Genomic DNA, 24,963 nt, shown 5'->3' with positions numbered 1-24,963 from the left:
TCTATGCTCTTACCCTACCTCTTCTAATTTCCTGTTTATTTTTGTAACGTTCTATTTTGTAACATTTCTTTCCTGTAATGTACTGGTTCTATTGTACAGAGCTCTGACACCTTCGGGTAAATGTCCGTGCTACATTAAATAATTAAATAAATAAAATCACATCCGAATGAAGTACACTACGCATCTCGGGTCTCGCATAAACACACACACCCCTAGGGCGGTGTCAAATGTTCGCGTCACCTGGAAAGCAAAAACATCCACGTGAATATGTTCTCAGCTGGCGAAGCAGGTAATGAGGCAGCGCAGTATAAACAAATCGGTCGTAGAATCAATCAGCATAAGTTATGATGACAACGCAACCCACCCGCCCTCTCACCTTTGCGCTCCTCGTCGATGCGCAGACCCTGCGAGATGCATTCGAAGGCCTGTCGGTGAGCCGCCCGTACGCGCTCCGCCTGTCGCTCCTGCCCTTGAGTGCCGCAAGCCGCCATGCCCGGGGCGATTCTTTGCCAGCACCAGGCGCACAACAATCCCACTTGCAGAGCGAGGATTCGCAGTAACGCGAAGACAGCCAGCAGAGGGTACGAGAGGTGCCGCAGGCCGCGCTTGTGCAGCGGTGCTTCCCGGGGCACTGGTGACGACAACTGTTTAGGGGTGACAGTACGGGCCGCAACTCTGCCGGGGCTGCCGCCAGGCACCGTGCCGCGCTCCTGCTTGCCTCTCGAGCCCGGGGAATGCATTCACAGGGTAGTGCGGCCAGGGTGCCCGGCACGCACACAACTTACAGCCTTCCCTGCCCCCCCCTGTCCCCCCCCCAGCGCAGCCCTCCGCCGCGAGCCACGCCTCTCCACGCTCTTCGAGGAGCGCCACCGCTGCTGTCTGTCGCACGCAGCCCTGCCCACTTGAGCGTCTGTCGTCTGTGCGATAACAGGGAGTTGTGTGAACAAAACTAAAGGGGGGAACTTGATTGTTTAACTAGTTACGTGTACAATGACAAAAAGCGATTGCGTGAGTGACGTTATTGGCCAGGTGGACGAGCAGTGTGATATGATGGTCTATTTGGGGAGATTAAATAGCTTATACTTTACAATCATAGCATCGTAAGATGATGTATCGTTAAAGTCAGAGTTGTGTAATTGGGGAAGCAGGTCCGAGTCTCGACTTCATATCAACATCTGATTCTGAACTACTTCCTTAATCTTTGCCTCAAAAAAATAAATAAATAAGCCGAGGGCACCGGAAGACACCACCGCCTTTCTCAGAGGTCAGCCAGAAATGCCTCGTAGAAAGGCAGCGGCGATTTCGGATTCGGGGGCGTGTTTTTCTTTTCTCTCCTCCAGCCATTGGCTGGAGGGGATAATTAGACTTTCTGAAAAAAACACGCCCCCCGATCCGAAAAGGACGGGGCCTGATCGGAGTGACGGGACCTGTTCTCCAATGGCTGGCCAGCATTCAAGAGGCCAGCCAATGGAGAACAGGGGAGAAGAGGGGCGGGTTCAAGCCCCTCTTCTCCAAGTCATTAAATCTCGGATCGAGACTGCGCAAGCGCAGCCTTCGAGCCGAGACCTAAAAAGGACAAGCATGTGAATACTGACCCAATAATGTCATCTCGGTGTGCCCAGACATTTCTAAAGAACTTGGCCTAGGGTCAGTATTTACCACATTACGCTAACGTTTTACGATTAGAAAAAACATATACCACATGTAGAAACACTTTAAGTAGCCTTAATTATAATCTAAAACAGTTTAGATCAGTGTATGACGGTTTGTAGTAAACTGGTTTATTTTTATCGCACTATGAGGATCACTATATTCCTGGCCAAAATGTAGGTTTTTGGCAAAATATTAATTCTGAAAGTAACTCATAGCACATACTATAAACTGAAGTATTGCAAGGGAATGTGCTGTTGAAATACCGTTCTCCGCATACACCTGCCCACTCCCGCCTCTTGAGCACTGACCTTCTCCTCTGCGGTGTCTGCAAGCTGCCGGAGCCGGGATGTCATATTCACGAGGGACTGCTCGAAGGCTGCTACCAAGTTTGCCTAAAACAGAGCAAAATGACATTGGATATGCCCTGAAAGGTACAAATGTACATTAACCAAACAACCGCTTTTGGGTGCGATAGTTTGGCACCAATACAACTAACCAATAATTTGGTGTGCAGATTAACAAAGCAATATTATAGTGTACACATTAACCACTCAGTACCCTGTGTTTACAAAAACCAGCCTTCCGAAGCAATTACATTGTATTCCCATTAACTAGGGAAGAACACACTGCATATTGAGTAGTAAGAAGAGAGTGTGTTTTAATCAGGCAGACACTGTGGTGCTCATTTGTTTGGTAGTATTACAACTAACACATTACTTAGGCCAAAAGCCCCTACTTATCAATGAGGCAGATAAATGTATTCATTAAACTGGTAGAGTTTGGGGTCTTACCTTCTCTCTCGGACTTTTGTGTAAATGTCCATTTTATAGGTCTTGCTATATAGGCTTCCAGAGAGGAAATTTCCAGAGAGGAAATGTCCAGAGAGGACATCCTGCTCCGGCCGATATAACTTGTAGACCTTTCACATAAGGAAGTCACATATTAGTAAGTACCTGCCCGGTTCCTGGGTCAAAGGAGCTCAGAGTGCATCACTACACAAGCGTTACAATGGCATGTGTGTTTTTAAAAGCCCCAACACACGAGAAGTTCTGTATCTGTGCTTATTTACAGCCTTCTGCATTTCACGTTTGGCATGTGCAGACCTACAAGTTGCAATAACACTTTCACAGATATCCTGTCTGTGTGTTGTAAAGCTATTCAGGCGTGTCACAGTGTTACCTCTTGTATATAACACAAAGGATCAGGCGGGAGAGTGAGCTACTGTAGATGGATGGACTGAATTGTAGGCCCAGGTAATTTCTAGCATCCAGACACCATAAATGTGTTTGGGGTCAAGAATCGGCCTCAAATGGAGCTATCGCCTTCTGCTTTTTATATGGATCATATTTTAACTGTACCCCTTTAACTAAATGCAAATAAAGACCTGTTTATTTTAGAAGTGACATCTGTGACTGTGATTTTCAGTTCATTGTGCTGTTTACTGTTTCATTCTGCGTCACTTCCTTAAATAAGCACTTACTTCTCCGTTTCAGTACCCCTGAAGGGTCAGGCGTGCTTAAAGAAAGTACGTTGGTTATTCAGCTGACATGCACTGGTACTTGTGACCGTGGCACACCAGCTGTGAACATGGCTCAAATTGCACACATCCTATTGTAAAATAGGTAAAATCAGGCGAGTCGTACGCTATTCAATAGCGAGGCGGAGAGCTTTTCAGTCATGCGCCTAAATGGACCATGATATTGAAATAGGACTATATGTGCGCTACCCCTTCACATGCTCAAGAATGGCCAAAACCCAGTACTGAGACACACACTCGTGCACAGCCACTCAAACATGTACAGCCCTAGCTATGGGGCATGCAAAGCCAGCACCGACTTCAGAATGACTTACGTTTGCCGACAGCTGCGTGGTCAGTGTGGCTACCTTCTCCTGGGAGTTCTCCAGCTCCCGTCGCAGTTTACGGATTTGCTGTGGAGTAAACAAGACAAGAGTGAACAAACCATTTCTCATGCTAGCTTTCCCATGGACAAGTGTGCGCAAGGAATTCATGAAATAAGTTACACTACCTCAGACTGCATCCTCTCCTCCGCCTGAGAGAAAGCAACATGCAAAGAGAAGAAAGAGAAAAGGAAAGCTTAAAGATGGGCTTAGACCAGTGGTGTACTTGGTGCAAACAATTCGTATCGGCACTATGGTCAGGAGCAAAAAAAGCTTGCGGGTCTCTATTAATGGAAGCTGGAGTCAGTGGCTCCTCTAACCACCTGCATGCACTCATGCTCACACAGTCTATTTCTTTCTGTTCTTCTTTCTTTCGTTTTCCTTCTGGCTCCCTCCCTTTTCTTTTCTCACTCTTTTGGTAGGATTATTGAGCAGGCCTGAAAATCTGGGCCCAACACCATCAAAGATTTTACCAATTCAGAAATCTAACCGCCAGTAAAGAAATGGGCAACATTCTTCGGCGTTACTGGGCCTCCACTATGTACCTGCAGCAGCATGAGGGCAGGACTGTAGTGACAGCACTAGAGGAGGGCTATGTTTGTTAGTACAATGTTGTGATCCACAGAGGTGCATGCCACTAGCTGAAAGCCAGAGTTTTCTGGGTCCTAATGCATGCAAGAGGCATTTTCCCTGTGCCCCTTGTTGGGAAACCAAAACTTCTGCAATAATGGTGACTACTCCTGTAGTAGGATGGAAGCACTCCCCATGGGGGACACAGAGTGAAGCTGGTGTGTGGGCCCCTGCACCCGAACCTCTCCTCTCACTGAGCAGGGTATGAGTAGCATAGCTTCTACTTCCCCTACGAGCCAGTAACTGAAGTACTCTCCAACCTAGACGTTGGTGTACATCGCACCACAGGAATGGACAGATGTTTAGAATCCACAGCAGTTTTACACAGACTGATCCTTTGGCAGATCTCGGGTGTCCCTAATCTAGCTAATTAGGGGCCCCCTTTAGGCGTCCTGACATAGCGAAGCACTCTCAAGGTATTAAGAGTACTACTACAGTGAAGTTAGGTGTGGTAAAACCACCAATATGGTGACAGGATGCAGAACAGAGGGTGTTAGTGTATGTAAATTAGAGTTAATGACAGGAGCTCTGAAAGGACCCAAAACAAGAATCCCACTGGCAGGCTGCTCAACCGGTTCGTACAACACAGCTAACAGGCCACTGCCCAAGAGAATTGGTTAAACAGAAATAGGTTTGGAAGACTGAGAAAACAAAAAGGAAAACACAAACAAGCATTGGCATAGCCAATAGGTCTCGCCTTTGGGACCTTATAAGTGTTTAGCTATGCAGCATAATATTACGGGTGATGTGCCATCAGTGATTGAAGAGCTATACCATTACTACTCACTGGGTCATGCATTCTGATGCAGGAATTCATGCGTACCTCAGGAAAGATCTATAGACACACTCCAAGTCTTTTTAATACGCCTACAGAAAGACAAATGCCTCCATGCATGTGAACAGCAATATAAAATTCTCTGTGTGACTGCAAAGTATCATGAAGTAACATATTATAAAATCATTTACCTTCCCTCTTCTGTGTCACTTTGGATTGTTGAAGCAACAGAAAGGCAGTAAAAGCGCTGCCCAAGCATGATGCACACAGAGGAGTTATTATATTGTTAGTTTATCATGGGTCAAGAAGCAGCTTTATGGGATCTGCCGTTCATTGTTAAATTGAAATGACAAACAAAATCCAGCTTTGAAGATGGCGCTCTGTGTCTGACACGAGAATTGAAACAATAAAGCCAATGCACATTATAGATAAATGTAGGCACCTACTGATATTCAAATTGAAAAGGCCAGCGATGTAATCAGTTGTGTTTTAGATGCAGTTTGGGAATGAAAATTTAAAAGTGCAGACCCTTTGTGCCTTCAGCACTAAACGAGCACCGATTTTTCTGCTGCTGAAAATACATACAGCACTCTGGGGTAGTAGAGATAGAAAGGGGGAGGGGTGGTGTAGAGGCCTCGGAGCATTGCCAGGATCGGTGGGGTATTTGTAAAGGCAGTAGGCAGATTGCCAGCCATGCGAGTGACACTATAACAATCTGCGCACATGCATTACAAATGCCGAGGTGTGTGGCCGGCAGCAGCGTTGCTACAACTCCCAGGGGAGTCTAATTTTTCTTTTCTTTTTATTTTTTTTAACAGAAATGGGTTCCTTAAGCTGGAAGCCTTTAAACTATGCATGTAGGTTAATATGTTCTGAATCCATTGTTAATATTAAATGCCAAGCATCACAACTGTCACAGATTAAGAGGCACTGGAAAAAAGTAGCGATAGAATATGTATACCAGGGAACCCAAATGTAGATACAGTATGTACCCAGAGACCCAGAAGGGGCAGGACGGCGATACACGAACGTCCGGGGAGTATGTTTATTTACACAGCATCATGGTCTGGGAACAAAATGAATTTGATTGGTCAAAGCTTATGCAGGAACTTTCCAGGTGGTGAAGTAAAGCACAAGTGGACGAGGTGCAATGCGGACTTGGATTTAATGTTTGTGTGTGGTAAGTCTTATTTGGGGGGAGAAAATAAAAGTTGAGAAATGGTTCACTCTGTACCAGGTCAACAACTGCGTGTGCGTTCCTCATGTCCTGCAGGACTGAGAGATGGCAAGCGTCATTTGGAGTGTTTCAGATGGCGAAAGGGGGTGTACAGCATACATCTGTTAATCAGAATGAATGACTGAGTGCACTCACACACCAGGAACTGGAAGGTTAGAAAAGGTCAGGCAGCACCACCATATTGGATGATGAACCTCAGCAAACTAACACCCACACAATAGATCCATAGACTTTCTCACAAGTGAGGATTTTTTCCAAGAAAAGAAATGATGTTGTGAAACGCCAATAGCCTGTGACTTCAACGAGACAAGCAGGTACTTGCCAAAGAGAAAACAGCTGCTGTAGTTATTTTATCCCAGGGCCATTTATTAAATAAAGCTGATCACTTTCAGCTAAAGTGCCCTGGTGATTCACTCATGTTGTGTGGGCTGTCACAACATTGTGTCAGTTCGTGCGTTGTTCATTTTCCTTCTCTGCAGCCTTGTGAGATCGTGTGGATGCGCTTCTGCCTATGACAAGCTCCTATGCCAGTGAATACATTTTCTGCAAGACAAAGTACTTTGTTATTGAAACCCATGAGCAGGTCTATCGCTGTGCTGCCTATGGCGAGTGCAAACTACACTCATTCGGCACAGCATAAATTAATATGTTTTACTGCATGTATTTATTATGACAGTTTCAAAACAACTAGTAGTTTCATATAATATGCACTGCAAAGTAGATTTTTTGGAAGTCCTATACTGTAGCCTTGTTTCAAATACAAACCAGCGGGAGGAGCTGTGGAGTCAGAGCTTTGGCGGAAGCAAATTCAGAAGGGGGCAGGACAGTGCTACACTAAAGTCCGGTGAGTATGTTTGTTTAGACAGTAGTGTGTGGCAGGGAGGGGCTTATTCGCCTGAGTGACTTTGCCGGGATTAGTGACAGACTGAGTCATTTGCACAGATTTCAGCAAATATAAAAAATAAAAACCTGCATGAGGAACTGCGGAGTCGGAGCTTTGGTGGGAATGAATACTTTGGGACCTTATAAGCATTTAGCCATCACACACAACAAACGGGCTGAATGTGGCACAACATACAAAGCTGCCAACTTTCGGACTGGGGACTCGGGTTCGAGACTCGGCTTCGGTTCTCCGATCCTATACTCAATAAAATGAAACAATATCACAACAAAAAATATAATGAAACAATGCCATATTAGTAAATGGTTGAACTAGCCGAAGAGTACAGAATCGGCTGAACATAAACCCTTCATGACCATGAAGAGGATAGAGCTCTGTGTCATGAGGAAGCGGTGAATTGCGATGTGATGGAAAACCAAAGGATAGGCTGCATGCCCAGACGGGAGAGGGAACCATTGTGCGCTGTGAAGGAGAGAGAACCATTGTACGCTGTGAAGGAGCAGGACCGTGTTGAGATAGACGCCTGCGGACGAACAAAAGAAACAATTCATGAAGCCACCATGGGGCGGCAGGAGTATTCTTTGCACTTGGTTGCGACCCACGGAGATAGATTTGGTTCCGGAAGAGGAGAGGAGAGAGCTTCACTGAGGGAAGACGCTACGGAGGGATATTTGCGCTTCCGTCGCCATTTGTAGCATTTTTGCTCTATAGCTGCTGCTGCTGAAGAGCGGCCGCCGACAGGCTCTCATGAAGCTGAATTATGCCGCCACAGACCCGAGGTACTTAGACTCGGCGCGCGCACATTAGTGATGCGGTAGACGAAAGTGACCGCGATCGCGCTTTAAGGGTGCCCGCGCCTGAGATTGGCAAAAGTGAAAGTGATCGTGATTAAGAAGAGACGGCTTGAAATTGGCAAAAGTGAAAGTGATCGCGATTGGCTTTAAGGAAGAGATAAGAAAGCCAGATGAGGAGAAGGGAGATGCAAGCAGAGCATCAAAGGGCTGGGTGAGAAGGGAGGGGGGAATGCAAGGAGCAGCTGTGCACGTGCACGCCATCGTGCACTCAAGCTCTAGGCCAGCAAAACCATGTGGGTAGCACTTTTGAAAACCCACTTACAAAATGTCTCAAAGAGACAGCTTTCGCTGTCTCAGCGAGACCTAAAAAGGGGATAGACAGGCAATCTAACCCACTTCGAACCAAATGGATGAGCGCTTAAACCCCCACATGCCTCATGGATCATGGGCGCCCTGTGACTCCTCAAGTGATTCCCTTCAAGAAAAGAGCCACTTCTATCACACATCATATAATGGGGGAGAAGAATGTGAAAATGGACGATCTATCATGACTACTCAGAGAAATGGAAATCTCAGATCAAGATGGTGGCAGGACTAATGTGACCCTGTGTCTGAAAGCACACACTTGTGAACTAGATTTCACTACTCGTCTGGACAGCGCACACCATAAAACATGGAACCTACCGAGGAGTATGTGGACGAAGCACTCGATGCCAGGGACAGGACTGATCCATGCACTGAGGAAACAAAGGCTCATGTTACTTGTCAAGCTTTTTCATTCATAGCTGCGTTTGTCCTCATTAAGATAACGGCATATTATATAATCTTTCTTCTCAAACATATCCCAATATAAAGAGTCAAACCACATTTTCAGAATGAAAGTGCCACAGAAACAGGTTTCCCAATTCGACCCAAAACATTTCCTTTGTAAAAAGAAAGATTTGGTAAAAGCTGGGATACTGAACATCAATACATATTGTTGCCATGCTCTGTCTTCATATATTGTAATGACTGTGCAGAAGATGTTAATCTATCATATATAAAACGTATGGTAAAGCAGCTCTCAAGGTGTCTAATCTGGATCATCATGTTTGGAAATGTACTTTTTGCCTAAAAACATATTCAGGATGAAGATCCCTTCAGTCACATACTCAGGGTTTCCTCTTGGCAGCCCACTGGAATAAAAGTAGTCAGTGTGTAACAGTGTCCAGTGTTTTGTCTTCTGTGCTCCTTCCGTGGTTCAGCACCTCTCTCAGATAGATTCTAAGACTTAAGAGTCATGCTTGCAAAATGACTGACCTGGGAATGATGTGTGCAATTGGTCCCGCATCAGAGTAAGTAGTCTCCAAGTGAAGGAATTCACTATCTTACACGATACACCCACAAAACCCTCACAATACCCATCTGCTTCTGACCATAAAAAAGTGCCACTACTACTAGAAAGGTGTCAGATGCATTCTCTAGATGGATGAATAATGGCATCATCATACAAAATGTCATCACTTTGCTCAGTGCCAGAGATTGTGACATCTGGTTGAAGGGAATTTTCCTCAGGAAGAACTATTTCCTCTCCTGTGTAGGAACGACTACCATTTTCTAAGTGTCTGTAATGGTTCTTGAAGGAAAGTGCCCATTTTTTTATGTCACCTCCACTTTTTGCCTCGTAATTGATGCAATATTGACTGGAAGTACACTGGGTTCCTGCTAACCAGGTCCCCAGTGCCGGATCTTTTTACCAACAATTTACACTTGTTGGCAATACCAATAGCACTCCCTGTAAGTCCCTCATAAATGGTACCCCTGGTACCTAGGGCAAGGAGGCTAAAGAGGGTCCTTAACGGCTGCAGCACAAATTGAGCCACCCTAAGGGACCCCTCACCAAGCACATACAGGCTGCCACTGTAAAAACACAACATGGCACACATCCCTGTGTGCCCCGCCCACAGAAACTGCATGCAGCATAGGTAAGACACCCCTACAGCAGGACTTACAGCCCTAAGGGAGGGTGCACTAAACATGTGTGAACTTACCTGCATGGGAGATATGCCCCTGTGGGAGAGGGTGTGAACACCCTCTGCCTGGGCAGGCTTTGCTCCTGACCTCCTGAGAGCAGAGGCCCTCACCTCTGGGGGATCAGAAACTTGTCTGTGGTGGCAGGCTGGCTAGTGACCAGGGAAGTCATTTTAAGAACATGTCCTAGACACTGGTGAAAATGAGCCCCCCCCCTACATGATGGCTTCACTGTAACCAGAGATGTATGGTATCAAACATCTTGAATTAATAAGCCAACACTGATTCCAGTGAGAGATTTATTAAAACATGCACCCAGAGGGCACCTTAAAAAGGTGCCCCATGGGGGGCGTGGCTTGAACGCCGAGGGAAATGGCTGCTGCCCGTCGGTGCTCCGTGACGGAGTAGCGCATTGGAACTCCTCCAGGACATTCTTTCTGAGTTTTGGATCTCTCAGCGGTGGGAGCATGTTCGGGAATCCTGCCTGCATTGACCGTGGACTCCAGGGATGACTGACTCCGTTGGATTTTAAGTTTTTGTTATACGTGCGGCTGCATGAAAGTCACGGCCGCCATTTTGAATGTTCAGGTTTCCCGCATTTTTTTCAACTGATGTTTCTCCTCATACCCGGACGCTCATATGACTAAAGGTGAGCGTATATGGCCTCATTTGTTCCTGTTTATTGCCATATTGCTTCCTGCCAAGCACCGTTTCATTTGGAATTCATTCAGAATATTTTTTGAAGCGCTTGTGCTTATGGGTTAATGCTCTAGTGTTTCGAATATGAGCATTTTTTCAGCAGCCTATGTCTTTTAATCAGTATATTGCTGTTTTTTTATCTTTTTTGTCAGCGCATTTTTCATTTCTCAGTGACTTTTAGCTATATTTTGGTATCTTTTTGAGCACTTCTTTGGTTTGAATGGCAATGCCTTGTACCAATCGTGGTAACGTCCAACACGCCAAAAATACGTCATTGAAGGACTCTAATCCTTTCAGTATATTACAGGATACTATGGAGGAGACTGGTACTGACTCCGTCAATTCTAAGCTCCTGTCATCTACCACACCGACCTCTAACTCTAAACCAGTCTCTAAAATTCCTTCCGCTTCCCCTTCTTCTTCTGGTAAGCGAACAAAGGTTAACCCTCCATCTCCTCCTAATATTTCATCTACAATCTCAATGGAGCTTCTACTAGAGGAAATACGTTCTCTCAAGCCATACATGACAAACTAAATTTCGCCTTCAGAACCTTGAGGATAATTGGTCCAACGCAGAGAAAAAAGTTGATGCTCTTGAGATTCAAGTGGAGTCTATTCAAGCCATCACTGATCAAGTTCCTGGTATGCGAAGGGAGAGCTCACATCTTACACAGCAAGCTGAGAATTTGGAAAATCGAAATAGGCGTAATCTACGCATTTATGGTCTTTTGGAAGGCCTTGAAGGCTTTGATCCCTTGTCATTTTTTCGATCCTTTCTTCCAAAGCTTCTCGGTTTTCCTGAATTGCCTCCTCTCATCATCCAACAAGCTCATCGCTTAGGGCATAGTCCAAGTTCTTCTTCTGCTGCGTCCTCTTCTGGGAAACCTAGGGGTGTTATTTTATATTTTTTGGAATACACCGATTTGCTCAAAGTTCTTCAGGCTGCCAAACAAAAAGGAAAAATTCTTTGGAATGGCTCTAATCTATTCTTTGCCCAAGACTATTCTAAAGTCACAGCGGATCAACGGAAGAAATTTTTGGATACGAGACCTGCACTCGGTAGTTTGAATGCTCGCTATGGTATATTTCATCCTTGTTTGTTCAAAGTGACTTATAATAACAGAACAACTAACTATGAAGATCCTGCACTTCTCCAACACTTTTTGAATACTTGCAGGGATGAGTCCATGGATATGTCTCTATCATAAATTTTTGGTTTGAGTTGTCATTTGTTTGGTATTATATGTTTTTAATTTCATTTTTGGTACTTTTTGTCCAGTATATGATTTTGTTGGTTAACATTTTCTCTTTCCTTCATAGACGCACTGTGTGATCCTTTATCTCTTATTCCTTCGTTGTTCCTGGAGGTCGTTGTTCCTCGTGCTCTCATCAGTTCTGGGGTTGTCCGTCTGGTGTGCTGCCTTTTCTCATGTGGCTTCACCCCCCGTCTACAATGTTTACCTGTGGTATGTCCTCATTATATTTTTTAATTGTGTTTTTGTACTCTGTCTCTTTGACTAATGATTTTCTTATCAATTGTTGATGATGTACTGTATTCTTTATTTTATATTTGGCTCTTTTTCATCTTTCTCTTTTCCTGTCCCCCCTCACCCTCCCTTCTTTTTTCACAGTTCTATTATGTACATTGTTCTTGCTATTTTGCTTCTTGACCTCTTGTTTTCTCTCGATTTTTTCTATCTTCTTGATTTACCATCTTTCTCCATTCTTCAATTCCTGGTCTATTTTCTATTTTTTGTCTCTCTTTTCCCTTTTGTCTTAATCCTTTCCTTTTTCAAGCTTTTTATTTTCAATCTCCTTAGGTTATTACTTTTTATTTTCACGTCATTTTCTGCTTCATTCCGACACTATTCCTCTATTTTTAATTTCTCAAATTATCTTATGATATTTTACATTTTAATTCATGTATATAATTGATGCCTTCATAGCGTTTTGCTATACTCTATATTTTTAAAATGTCGTTAAATATATTAACTTGGAATGTTAAAGGTTTGGGTTCTCCCATTAAACGACAGCGGGTCTGGTCTCATCTAGCAAATTTAAAGGGAGATATTGTGCCATTACAGGAAATTCATGTAAAAGAGGCTGAAATTGCTAAGCTACGTCGGAATTGGGTGGGCCATGTTTTTGCATCTCCTGCTTCAGGGAAACGTAATGGTGTTGCTATTCTCTGCCATAAACAGTTAAATGTCAAACTTATAAACCAAGATAATGATTCTGATGGCAGGTGGGTTGCAGTATCTTTGTTGCTTGATAAGATTCCTATAACTATTTTCAACTTATATGCACCCACCTTGCAAGACAAATTGTTTTGGTCACAGATTCTCTCTCTATTGATGCAATATACAGATGATTATTTTATTTTGGGAGGTGATTGTAACATGATTGTGGATCCCCTTTTAAATAGAAGGTCTCAATCTCGTTTTTTACCATCTTCCATGCATACTCAATTTACTTCCACTATTTCGCAAAGATCTCTTGTTGATTCATGGAGACTTTGCCACCCTACATTACAAGAATTTACTTATTATTCACCAGTTCACTCTTCCCAATCTCGGATCGACTATCTCTTTATTTCGAAGGCTCTGACTCAACATATTACCCATTCTGACATAGGCTCCATTCTCATCTCGGACCACGCCCCAGTTTCCTTACATCTAGACTTACTTACTTCCTCTCGCAAAGGGTACCTGGAGATGGAGATTTAATAACTCTCTCCTTCTAGATCCTACATTTACACCTGCTTTTCTTAATTTTGCAACCTTGTTTTTTATTGAAAATGAATCTTCTCAGACATCCCCTCAGTTGGTGTGGGACACTTCTAAAGCTGCTTCTAGGGATTTCATTATTTCATTTGTTGCACAAAAGAGACGTACAGCTTCTCAGTCTTTACAATCACTTAATACACAAATTAAACAATTGGAACATTATTATTTAACCAATTCTCAATCCGACTTAGATTCCCTTCTTAAAGCGAAATTCTCTTTTAATAAATGGTCTACGGAATCTGCAAATTTATATTTACTCAAATCCAGTGCTAAATACTATAGCGCTCAAAATAAAGCTGGTAACCTCCTTGCTAATTATCTCAAAGTTAAAAAGGAGCGTACTAAAATTGAATCTATTGTTAACTCTTCTAATATAACGCTTCATAGAGACGAAGATATTCTGACGGAGTTTACTACCTTTTATCAGACTCTTTACACTCCGGAATCCCCTCCTTTAATTTCTGATATTGATCAATATTTATCCTCCATTCCTTCTCCTTCTATTCTAGATATATCGGATTCTAAGGAAGAGAAATCTATATGTCCTAAAGATATTCTGGAGTCCATCCAAGTCCTTAAAAAAGGGAAGGCCCCTGGGCCGGATGACTTCACTAGAGAATTTTATCTACACTTCTCCAAGGTACTTGTTCCTAAGCTTCATCAACTTTTTTCCTTTTTTATATCTTCCAAAAAATCCGAAGGCACCTTTCAAGAAGCTTTGATTTGTCTTCTTCCCAAGGATAATAAAGATCACACTTTATGTAAGAACTATAGGCCTATTTCTTTAATTAACTTAGACTACAAGATATTTGCCAAAATTCTCGATCTTCGTTTAGACAAAATTTTACCTAAGTTAATTGGCAGAGAACAGTGCGGTTGTATCAAAGGTCGTCATCTTTCCGATAATACGCGTCTGTTTTTTAATGTTCTTAGCAAATCCTTTTCCTATAAACACTCATTAGCTGCTGTTGCATTAGACGTTGAAAAAGCCTTTGACCGGGTTAATTGGCAATTTATCTTCTCAACCCTTGTTTGGTTTGGCTTCGGTCCAAATTTCCTTTCTTATATTTCGTTATTATATTCCTTTCCTAGGTCCTTTATATTAGCCAATGGCCTTATTTCTCCTTCATTTCCTCTCTTCAGAGGTGTTAGACAAGGATGTCCTCTTTCTCCTTTATTGTTTATTTTAGCATTGGAACCCTTTCTCACAAAAATTCGTATGAACAATTGTATCACAGGCTTTCCTTATGGTGATAAACATTTCAAAATTTCTGCTTATGCAGATGATATTCTTTTATTCATTTCTCAACCCCAAACTTCTATCCCAGCTTTTCTATCAGAAGTCTCTGATTTTGCACAAGCGTCTGGATACAAACTTAATGTTGATAAATGTGAGATTCTTCCCTTAAATAAATTTTGTTTTCATGCAGATTTCTTAATGTCTTCCTTTCATTGGAGCCCAACTAAGATTAAATATTTGGGTTTATGGTTTACTCCCTCTATTAAAGATACAGTAACGTTAAATATCAAAAGCTTACAAACAACTTTAATCAACTCCACAACTCGTTGGAACCCTTTATACTTATCCTGGTGGGGTAGACTAGATTCTATTAAAATGATGTTAGTTGGGGCGTGGCCTGGCGGCACCAACGATGGCCATGAACTAGTGAAGCTCAAAAAAGGTGACATTGGAGGATATCATGGCGGCCCTCACTAAAGTGCAGACTACGGTGGGTTCGATCTCCACGGATGTTTCCCTCCTACGAGCAGATTTTTCAAAAATGACTGACAGGGTGAAAGAAGTGGAGACGGTGACAAAATCCCTCACTGCGGACACTGCCTCACCGCTTCATAGGGTCGGTCGATTGGAGGCTGATAACAGGCTCATGGCGTCAAAATTGGACGATCAGGAGGGGCGCTCCCGACGGAACAACGTCAGAATTACGGGGGTTCCCGAGAACGAAGGGGGCCCCGCCATGGACCTCTATGTCGAAGAACTCATACAATCCAAACTTCAGCCCCGCGGACTGTCCACCCTCTTCTCGGTGGAGCGGGCGCACAGAGTGCCAGGAGGTAGGCCCCAGCCCGGAGCGCCCCCTAGACCAATAGTGGCCCGTATCTTTAATTGTAGGGACCGAGACACAATACTGCAAGCAGCGCGGGTGGCGCCGCCCTTGCGCGTTCAGAATTCCCTGATCTCCTTTTTCCCGGACTATACAGCGGCGGTGGCCAAACGGCGCAGAAGTTTTATAGAGGTAAAAAAAGAACTTCGCCGCAAGGAACTTTCATACTCGATGCCGTTTCCGGCTAAATTGAGAGTGGTGGCGCAGGGCAAGACATGGTTCTTTGAAACGCCAGAGGAGGCCCACGATTAGATTGAGGGATGGCAGCATGTGGGTGGTACCGACAGATCGAGGAGGCGGCAGCGACATGACACAGAAGTAAACGAGAATTCCCAACCATCTCGACAGGAGGGGACGGAGCCATGTCCAAAAAGTACAGACTCGGAAGACTGAACTGCTGGCGCCTGCCATGAGACGGGCGACATAGGGAGGAGGAGATGAACCCACCGCAAAGGGGGACCAGAAATGGTTGGCACGGGGACTGTTAGTTGTTGGGCTCCTTCCTTACGAGAGATGCTCCCTGTGCATACGAGTAACAAGGGGAATCGGGATGGTGCACAGTTTGAATGGTTACGAGACAATCGTGGAGACTGGGGGAGCGGTGCCGGCTCTCGGACTTCCTTCCCCTCTACACGCAAGTACTGTTGATGGAATTAAAGCACTCTGCTATGTTGGGGTGGCGGGTAGTTCGGGATCCGTCTGGTAGGGAAGCAGGGTGGGGGGTAGTTGAGGGGGGGGGTTTCATTAAGGGGTTGTTGGATTTTTAGGTTTTCTTTTTTCGTTTTCTGGTTCGCCAGTCACCTTAAGTGGGTCATGGGAATTCACATACGCAAGACACGTTCATCGACTAAGACTATAACAGACAGGGTAGATACACTGCAGGATTTGATCTTGACACGGGTCGACTCACACATGAATAGCAACCATTAGAATGCCAGCTACGAATCTGCAACGGGCTGATTGCCAGACCACGGGTAGCCCATTGACGGTGATGTCGTGGAACGTGAATGGCCTGGGTAACAAAATTAAACGGGGGCTAGTGCTGCAACACCTTAAGAGGCATACTCCGTCAGTGGTTCTCCTACAGGAGACCCACTTAGTGGGAACGGCCGTTAAGGCGCTCGATAGATGGGGTTTTACAATGATAGCACATTCAGAATTTACTGCTGGTTCCAGAGGTGCTGGGATCCTCATCCGGAAAAGTTGCCCCCTGGTGGTGAAAGGGAAATGGACAGACGACCAGGGACGCTTTGCTGCGATGGCCGGGCAGTGGGAAGGGCGCAACTTTAATTTTGTCACAGTGTACATCCCCCCGGCATTGCACTCGCTTGCTTTCCCGGCTCTGGGGAGTTTTCTGCTAGGCTTACCCCCCGGAGAACTGATACTTGGGGGCGACTTCAATACCACAGTAGACGATGAGTGGGACAGGCACCCCTTGAGAGGGCGGAGCACAGCTTCAGCGCCCTTGCGCGACTTCATAGACGCAATGGGATTGCAGGATACCTGGCGCATACACCACCCCACGGAGCGTCAATACACACATCACTCTAGCGTGCACAACAGTCTTTCACGTATCGACTACCTCCTTACCTCCCCGGCATGCATTGAGAAACTACAGGAGGTCAAGCACCTCCCCAGGGGTATATCTGATCACTCGCCAGTGTTGCTATCTTGCTCCTCAGGTCTGCTAGGGCGGAGACGCACTTTTCCAATACACCCCGGCTATCTAAAAATCCCTGACGTGCGCAAGACCCTACATAAAACCACGAAACATTACTTCCAAGACAACAGGCAGTCGGTTGCCTCACCCATTATCCTCTGGGACGCCTACAAGGCAGTGCTGCGTGGACAGGCCATCGCGGCCATTACAGCCCACAAACGTAACTCGGCGCAACAGATGATGGAGCTTGAGGAGGCAGTGACCGAGGCAGAAAGGGAGCAAGCCCGAGATCCCACCGATACGAGCACACATGCACTGAACCTCACTAAACAAACATACAGAGACCACTTATGGGAGGCAGCCCGGTTGCGTCTTACAAAAACGCAACATACAATATATGAAGTGGGAGACAAGGCGGGCAAACTACTAGCATGGCTAGATAAAAAAGAGAGGGCCAGCAGATGGGTAGCGCAGATACGTCTGACCACTGGAGAGGTTGTGACGCATCCTAACGAAATAGTGAGGGCCTTTGCAACACACTACGAAAAAGTGTACACCTCTGTGGTAACGGCCACCGTTGAGGACAACCTAGCATACCTGCGGGACATACGTCTTCCGTGATTGACTGAGGAGGACGCGGGTGCATTAGAGGCTGACCTCTCCGTAGAAGAGATCGCCCTGGCCGTTCGGGGCCTCCAGTCCGGAAAAGCCTTGGGGCCGAATGGGATTCCGATAGAGTTGTAGGAGGGAGACAGACACGGTAGTTCCGCACCTGCTGAAAATGTATGAAGCCAGTCTAAAGGAGGGCATACTCCCCCGAGACCAGAGAGTCGCGACACTGGTGGCGATACTGAAACCCGGGAAGCCTCCTCAGGACTGCACCTCCTACAGGCCTATCTCACTCCTCAACGTGGAAGCAAAGATTCTAGCGAAGGTGTTAACGACACGTCTGCAGCCTCATTTGCGGACGCTCATACACCCTGATCAATCCGGCTTCATGCCGGGGCGCAACACAGCGATGAATATTAGACGGTTGCATGGCATACTGGCCGGTGGGCCCTGCATTCAGGAGGATGCAGTTATTATATCGCTAGATGCCAGCATGGCGTTTGACCGCGTGGAGTGGCCCTTCCTCTTTGCGGTGCTTGCGCGTTTTGGTCCCAAATTTTGTGCATGGTCGCGTTTGTTGTATAGCGTGCCTCTGGCACAGGTGGCGGTGAACGGACGGCTATCGGAGGACTTTCCGCTGGGGCGAGGAACTAGGCAGGGGTGTCCTCTCTCCCCACTACTGTTCGCCCTAGTGCTAGAGCCATTGGCAGCATGGATTAGGCAGGACCCAGTTATAACATGACCGAAATGGACAGAGAGCTGGGACGACCGCGTCTCGCTCTACGCAGATGATATCTTGGTATATCTGACGCGCCCCAAATGGTCTATCAGTAGCCTGCTAGACATCTGTGAATCGTATGGTAGATTATCTGGTTATTTGATCAACTGGGCGAAATCAGTACTTTACGTCCTACATGGACCCATACCACAACTCCCTAGAGGAGTAACACTATCGGTGGCGGAGAATGGGTTCCGATACCTCGGCATTGACGTCACGCCTGACCCAGCCCTATTTTTTAAACGCAACCTACTTCCGCCCCTTCGAAGACTCCGGAGCGATGTCAAACACTGGCATTCCCTTCCGTTGACTTTGCTGGGGAGAGCAGCCCTGTTCAAGATGATGGCCCTTCCGCGCTTCCTGTATGTGCTGCAAAATACGCCCATGCCGATCCCAGACTCCTACTTTAAATTGGTGGAGGCGGAGGTGGGTAGTCTGCTGTGGGAAGGCGGGCCCCACCGCATAGCTCTCTGCAAACTGATGAGGAGTTGGTACGACGGGGGAATCGCTCTACCCAACATACGTTTATATTACTGGGCCTCCCAGCTCACGGTAATCAATCAATGGCTGCATGCGCCGCAAGATGATCCGGCCCTTCGCATGGATAGGCATAAGATGGGGGTAACAGGAGTACTTCGTGCCTTGTACGATAAATCCCTGAAAAATACACTAACGGGCCCCACAAAACACACCATACACATATGGCACACGGCGCAGCGCAGGCTTGGTTGGGAGGGGGTGATCACTCGACAAACGACGTTATGGGTCTCCCCCGCGATAGGCATGATGCATTTAAGTAAGGAATTTGCGGGGTGGGAACTGAAGGTCGGTGACCTCTGGAAACGGGGTGAGGTGGTCCCGTTTGAGCAACTGCAGATAGAATATCAGATGAAACGGGCGGAAAGTTTCAAATTTCTGCAAATTCATCATGCATTAAGGGACGCCATACCTAGGGGGACCACCCCACCCGAGTCCTCCCCACTCGAGGATCGCTTGCTCACAGATTATCTGACCAAGAAAGCTACATCATTGACGTATCGTAAGTTGGTGAACCATCAAAAAGACCCCACAGAACTTCTCAAAAGGAAGTGGGAGGTAGACATAGGAGACATGGATGAGCACGAATGGCAGGAGGCAATGGCGTCCCCGCGGGAGGTGGCGGTTTCATCCCCACTAAAATTGGTGCAGCTTAAAATACTGCACAGGATATACTACACTAGATCCACACTACATAAAATAGGGAGGGCGGATGATCCGCTTTGCCTGCGGAGATGCGGCCTCCAGGGTACCTTTTTTCATACTATTTGGGACTGCCCTGCCATTGCTGGATATTGGAGGGAGGTTATGGCAACGGTCTCCCGGGTAACCGGTCATGATGTTCCCCCGGAGCCTCGGATGTGTTTATTGAATGTATGGGATGATACAGACCTCAACCACGCCGAACAAACCTGGGTGACCATAGGACTGGTATTGGCAAAGAGGAATATTGCACGACACTGGGGGGCGCAATCAACCCCCTCGCACGCATGGTGGTGTCGTGACTTAGATGGCGCCATGGTAGCGGAGAAGGTGGTATGTGGTAATAGGGGTTGCCCCCGGCGATGGCAGCGGATATGGGGAAAATGGAACACATTCAGGGGTCATATATGCGAACCCCCGCTGTCGGGATCAGAGTCCGACCTCAGCGAATAATACAGAGGGTACACTTCACTATTAGAGGGGACAGGGTCCACGTATGGGAATGCTTTCAGGAGGCTACCTGTGTTGTATGCAAAGATGACGTATGGCCACTAAAGAGTGCTATCACCAATGTTAAAGTCAACAGATATGATTACAAAATGTGTCTTGAGAATGAACTCTGTATGATGAAAGGTGCAATATTAACGTTAATAAAAATGGTTTAAAAAAAAAAAAATGATGTTAGTTCCAATAATTCGGTTTTATCTATCGAATCTCCCAGTTAATATTCCTAAATCCTGTTATAAAAATATTTATTCGGTTTTATCAAAATTCTTGTGGCAGAATAAGAGAGCTAGGATGTCCTTCGCAAAACTTAAGTGCCCCAAACATTTGGGTGGAGTTAATTTTCCTGATTTTTCCTCGTATCATACTTCATTTTTTCTTAACCATTCTGTTTCTTTGTTATCCGAGCATATGTCTGATCTCTCTTCTCAACCTCTTTGGGTAGAGATTGAATCCTCCTTTTTTCACCCTTTCACTTTTGAAGAGTTTGTATTATTGCCTCGAATTCCGCAGAAGTTTTCGCTCCCTATTCTCAAAAATTCCCGTAAAATATTTTCTCCTCTTTTTTCGGGTGGTATTGATGAACGCTCACATTTTCTACATTCTCCAATTTGGAAGGATTGGAGAGATCTCGGTCTCAAGTGGACTCACCAGCTTTTGCAAGATGGTACTTGTCTTCCCTTCTCTGTACTTCAGGCTCACTTTTCTCTACCATTATCTTTTGAATCCAAATTTCGATCACTATGTATTGCTGCTCAGCGTAGCTATGATACCCTCAATTCTTCTGTCATTCATTCCATTTCTTCTCCCATCACTCTTCCCTTCTTACTTTCTTCATCCTCTGCCTCTAAAATTTATAAAAAACTGCGAGACCCTTCTCTTACTCGAGAAAAATCTAAAATAGAAAGTGATTGGGAATCAGACTTTCATGAATCGTTCTCTATTACAACCTGGCAAAAAATTTGGATCAAGATGAGGAAATCCTCTAGAGCAGCGAATACAACTCAAACTTTATTTTTTATATACAACAGACTTCTGATTACTCCTGCCAAACTACATAAAATTGATCCCTCTATCCCTTCCACCTGCTGGTCTTGTACTTGTGCAGTGGTGGACCTTAAGCACATGTTATTTACTTGTCCAGCGATATCTACTTTTTGGTCTAAGGTGTGGAATCAAATCAATATTATTTTTTCTACTCATTTCCCCTTTACTCTCTCATATTTTCTTAGGTAGTCTTTCTGAGATTTGGTCCTCCTCCACTGTGAATACCTCCATTGTTGACTTACTTATAGCTGTAGCTTTCCAACAGATCACTAAGTCTTGGAAGACCGCTTCGGATGTTTCTTTCCAAGCTTGGTGGTATGGAGTTTGTTATAATCACAGACTAGACAGGGCCTATGTTTTCCCCATTTCACTTGCTATTAAGCGTGATCTAATATGGTTGCCTATCACTGACTTTTTGAATAGGTCTGCTCAATCCTCATTTTTGCATGCTCCTCGCACTGAAGAAGTTCCCAAACCTCCTTGATGTTAATTGATGTTAATAAGGTTAATTTTTGTATATGGTGATTTTTATCTTCGTTACCTTATATAGTTTCATTAGAGGAGTTCTTATACGTAAATTATTACATTTAACTACATAAACTTTGTTATATCATTTGATATCTTCTTCTCACCCTCTTTCTTTTTCTTTCTTTTCCTCTCTCTCTTTCCTTAGGATAATTATTGCACTTTGTTCTATTTTTTGCTAAATAAGATTTAATGTACTGCCGTTGTATTTGACATTCAATAAAATTCTTTTAAACTAAAAAAAAGGTGCCCCATGAAAATCTACTGACTACTAGTGTGCTAGCCGACTGGTCTTAGCCAGCATTCCACCACAGACAAGTTTCTGATCCCTAGAGGTGAGGGCCTCTGCTCTCAGGAGGTCAGGAGCAAAGCCTGCTCAGGCAGAGGGTGTTCACACCCTCTCCCACAGGATGACCTGCGAGTTAGCATTCCAAGGCAGGGGGTTTTAATGAGCCCACTGACATTGGTATGCGAATCAGGCTCCCCGTTTGGCGCCTGGGCAAGGCAGGAAAGTTAGTAGTCAGAGAGGCGTTTTCACCTTCAGGCTAGTTCTACCCTGAAGGTGGGTTACCTCAAGTGAAGACAACATTTCAGTCTGCAATCTTGGTGAGGGCAAACTTAGGAACTCTGGGATAGGGCAATGCCCACTTCCCACAGGAAGTGGTCATATGGGGGCATAGTGATGCCAGGAGTAGGCAACCCGTTGGCTCCTACCTTACATGTCCCTAGCACACCTAAATTCAGTGTTTAGGGGAGGCCCTCGCACAAGGAAATTAGATCCTAAGGACCTAAAACCTGACAGACGTGAAGAGTTGCAAGAACAGAAGAACCAGCAACTGCCTTGGCACCAACCCTCACGGCCTGCCCACTGACTTCGACAATTGAACTAAAGACAGATTGTGCTGCAACTTCTGCGTCTTCAAAGCCTGAGAGACTTACCGGTCCTTCACCCACAAACCAGGAACTCTAGTGGAGCAACGGAGCTGCTTCCTTGCATCCTGTAGGCACCTCAAGAGACCTGTGAGGACTCCAGAACGCCAAAGCCCGGCACCTGAAAGCACTACTGCACTCGAGCCACCTAGCACAAGCTTATGTGGGCCAATGGTGCCAACGGGGTCCACCACCTTCCAGAGATGAAGGTCACCTTGGACTTGCCCTCTGTTGACTTTCTGCCGCCTGCAGCCTCTGTGGCAGGACTCCTCAACCGTATCTCTAGTGACAAAAACCCGATGCCTCCAAGTACCTCTGCATCCGTCACCCCTGGCCCTTGGAGAAGAGGACCAAAGGTGTCCCCAAGTCGCAGAGCATAATGAGGCCTGAGCCTCCCTGTTGGTTCAGCCAGACTGGCCTCCCAGTCAAACCTGCAGCCTCTTTTCATGAAGACCGATCCTCATAGACCGGAGGTCTTCAAACTGTGGGGTGCGCAAATGCCTCTGCAAGTACATTTAAATGAAGAAGGCCTGGAAGTGCGGCAAAGTTTATTTGCTGCATTTCCAGGCTGTCTTCATTGACTCAGAAGCCCTTGAAGGGAGATCAGAGGGGCCGGAGGTCAGGGAGTGTGCTGCTGTGGGCTTGGCTGGGCAGTGTCTGGAGTCTTATCTCCGGTACGCCCGTGTTTTTCACAGGTCTTTAAAGACCATTTGCATATTTACATACCTTTGTATAGTGGTTACTGAGTCTTGGATTTTTTTCTGGTTCCAGTACCCCCTGCCCCCCACTCTGCCTATTCCTTACATTTGTATTTTACATTTACTAGTGTGAGAATGCATTTCATAAAAAGGAATATAAAGTAGGGTTGCCAAAGGAAAAATGCCAGCCATGTGTTGTTTAAAGAGCCTGCAAAGACCCTTTTCTTGACACATAATAGGGTTATAAATAAAAAAGTACGTGTTCATTTGTAATGTGAATTTTCTGTCTTTGTTCCCTTTAATTATCAGTCTTGAATCATTCAGGCCACCCTAGAACACAATTACAAGTGCTTTCTATATATATTTGCTGTTCGAAGTACGCACAGATAAGTGAGAAAAATACGGCTTTAGGTGACTGTTTATTTTTGTACCGACTGGGACATCAAAATAATGAGCTGGCAACCCTCATCATAAGACAGGAAGTTTGTTGCAGGATCAGCACATTATTTCCTCCACCCTCGATCTCTGATTAATGCCATAATAGAAAAAGTTTTACATTATATCTGAAACCCTACGCCGCCGTCAATAACATGATGATTTACTTCAAGTGTCCGGGAAGGCACCCTGCATTCAGACAACTCACTCCTCATCCTCACCCTTCACTTTTACGCTCACCTTGCACTCACAGCATATAGCTATGGATTTCCCGTATTTGCCAAATAATCCATCATCTTCTGCATAATTTGCAGATTTAAAAAAAAAACTTGTTTCTGGCTCAAACGGTTCAAAAGTTACTAAAAATGAAGCAACGCATGTTACCTCGCAGTGGAAAGCCCTTTCTAAAGGTTGACTGGTCACCTTTTTGTTACTTATTGCTGTATGTGGGTGTTAATGTGGTACTCATGAGGGGCAATAAAAGCTAGGACAGTGTTAACAAGTGTAAAAATTTCTAAATAATGCAGTAATGCGATCACAAAATATGCAGCATTACACAGTATAATTCGCCTTTGCTTGCTGCAAAATTTAGTCAACCCTGCTGCATTATTTGGCCTTCTCCTACCGCTTAATTCCAGTTGCCCTGTTTATAGTGCAAGGAGGTCCCAGCCTGTGTCAGAAAACACTGTGAATATGTAAGTCATTTTTTTAAAACAGTATTGACATACTTCAAACTAGGCTGCTGGAAAATGATGCAGTGATTGAGATAAAACAAGTTCTTACAAAAAAAACTTTGTAGTAAGAAGTAATTAAATTGTATCTAATGCAGACATTTTTGTAAGTGTCTCCACTACTCCAGATCGCAGCTGATAACACCCTTACATTACATCTCAAAAAGAATAAAACTTTGCCACCAAGAAGCTTTAAGCAGAGACACTGAAATTATTCAGCAGAAGAGGTCAATTATGCGGCACAATGCGCCACATTTTGTGGCTAGCATTACTTCATTATTTTGGGGAAATATTTCACCT

The 24,963-nt window shown here is 45.1% G+C and overlaps 1 protein-coding gene across 15 annotated transcripts in view; it reads right to left on the bottom strand.

The window, feature by feature from the left end:
* The window catches only part of NAV1 (neuron navigator 1), a 2,160,095-nt gene that overhangs the window by 157,345 nt on the left and 1,977,787 nt on the right, over window positions 1-24,963 (bottom strand). For 10 of the 15 annotated variants that reach the window (XM_085644290.1, XM_085644280.1, XM_085644299.1 and 7 more), the window contains 4 exons: window positions 8,574-8,626; window positions 3,681-3,704; window positions 3,505-3,582; window positions 1,962-2,045 (listed from right to left, as the gene is read on the bottom strand). In XM_085644290.1, coding sequence (XP_085500416.1) covers window positions 1,962-2,045; window positions 3,505-3,582; window positions 3,681-3,704; window positions 8,574-8,626 — 239 coding nt within the window. The remainder of the gene's footprint in view (window positions 1-1,961; window positions 2,046-3,504; window positions 3,583-3,680; window positions 3,705-8,573; window positions 8,627-24,963) is intronic. The other 5 variants (XM_085644319.1, XM_085644308.1, XM_085644339.1 and 2 more) reach the window with 1 other exon arrangement.

This window comes from Triturus cristatus, chromosome 1_1 (assembly GCF_964204655.1).
Source record: "Triturus cristatus chromosome 1_1, aTriCri1.1, whole genome shotgun sequence".
Lineage (NCBI taxonomy): Eukaryota > Metazoa > Chordata > Amphibia > Caudata > Salamandridae > Triturus > Triturus cristatus.
This window is presented reverse-complemented; position numbering and strand designations above follow the sequence as displayed.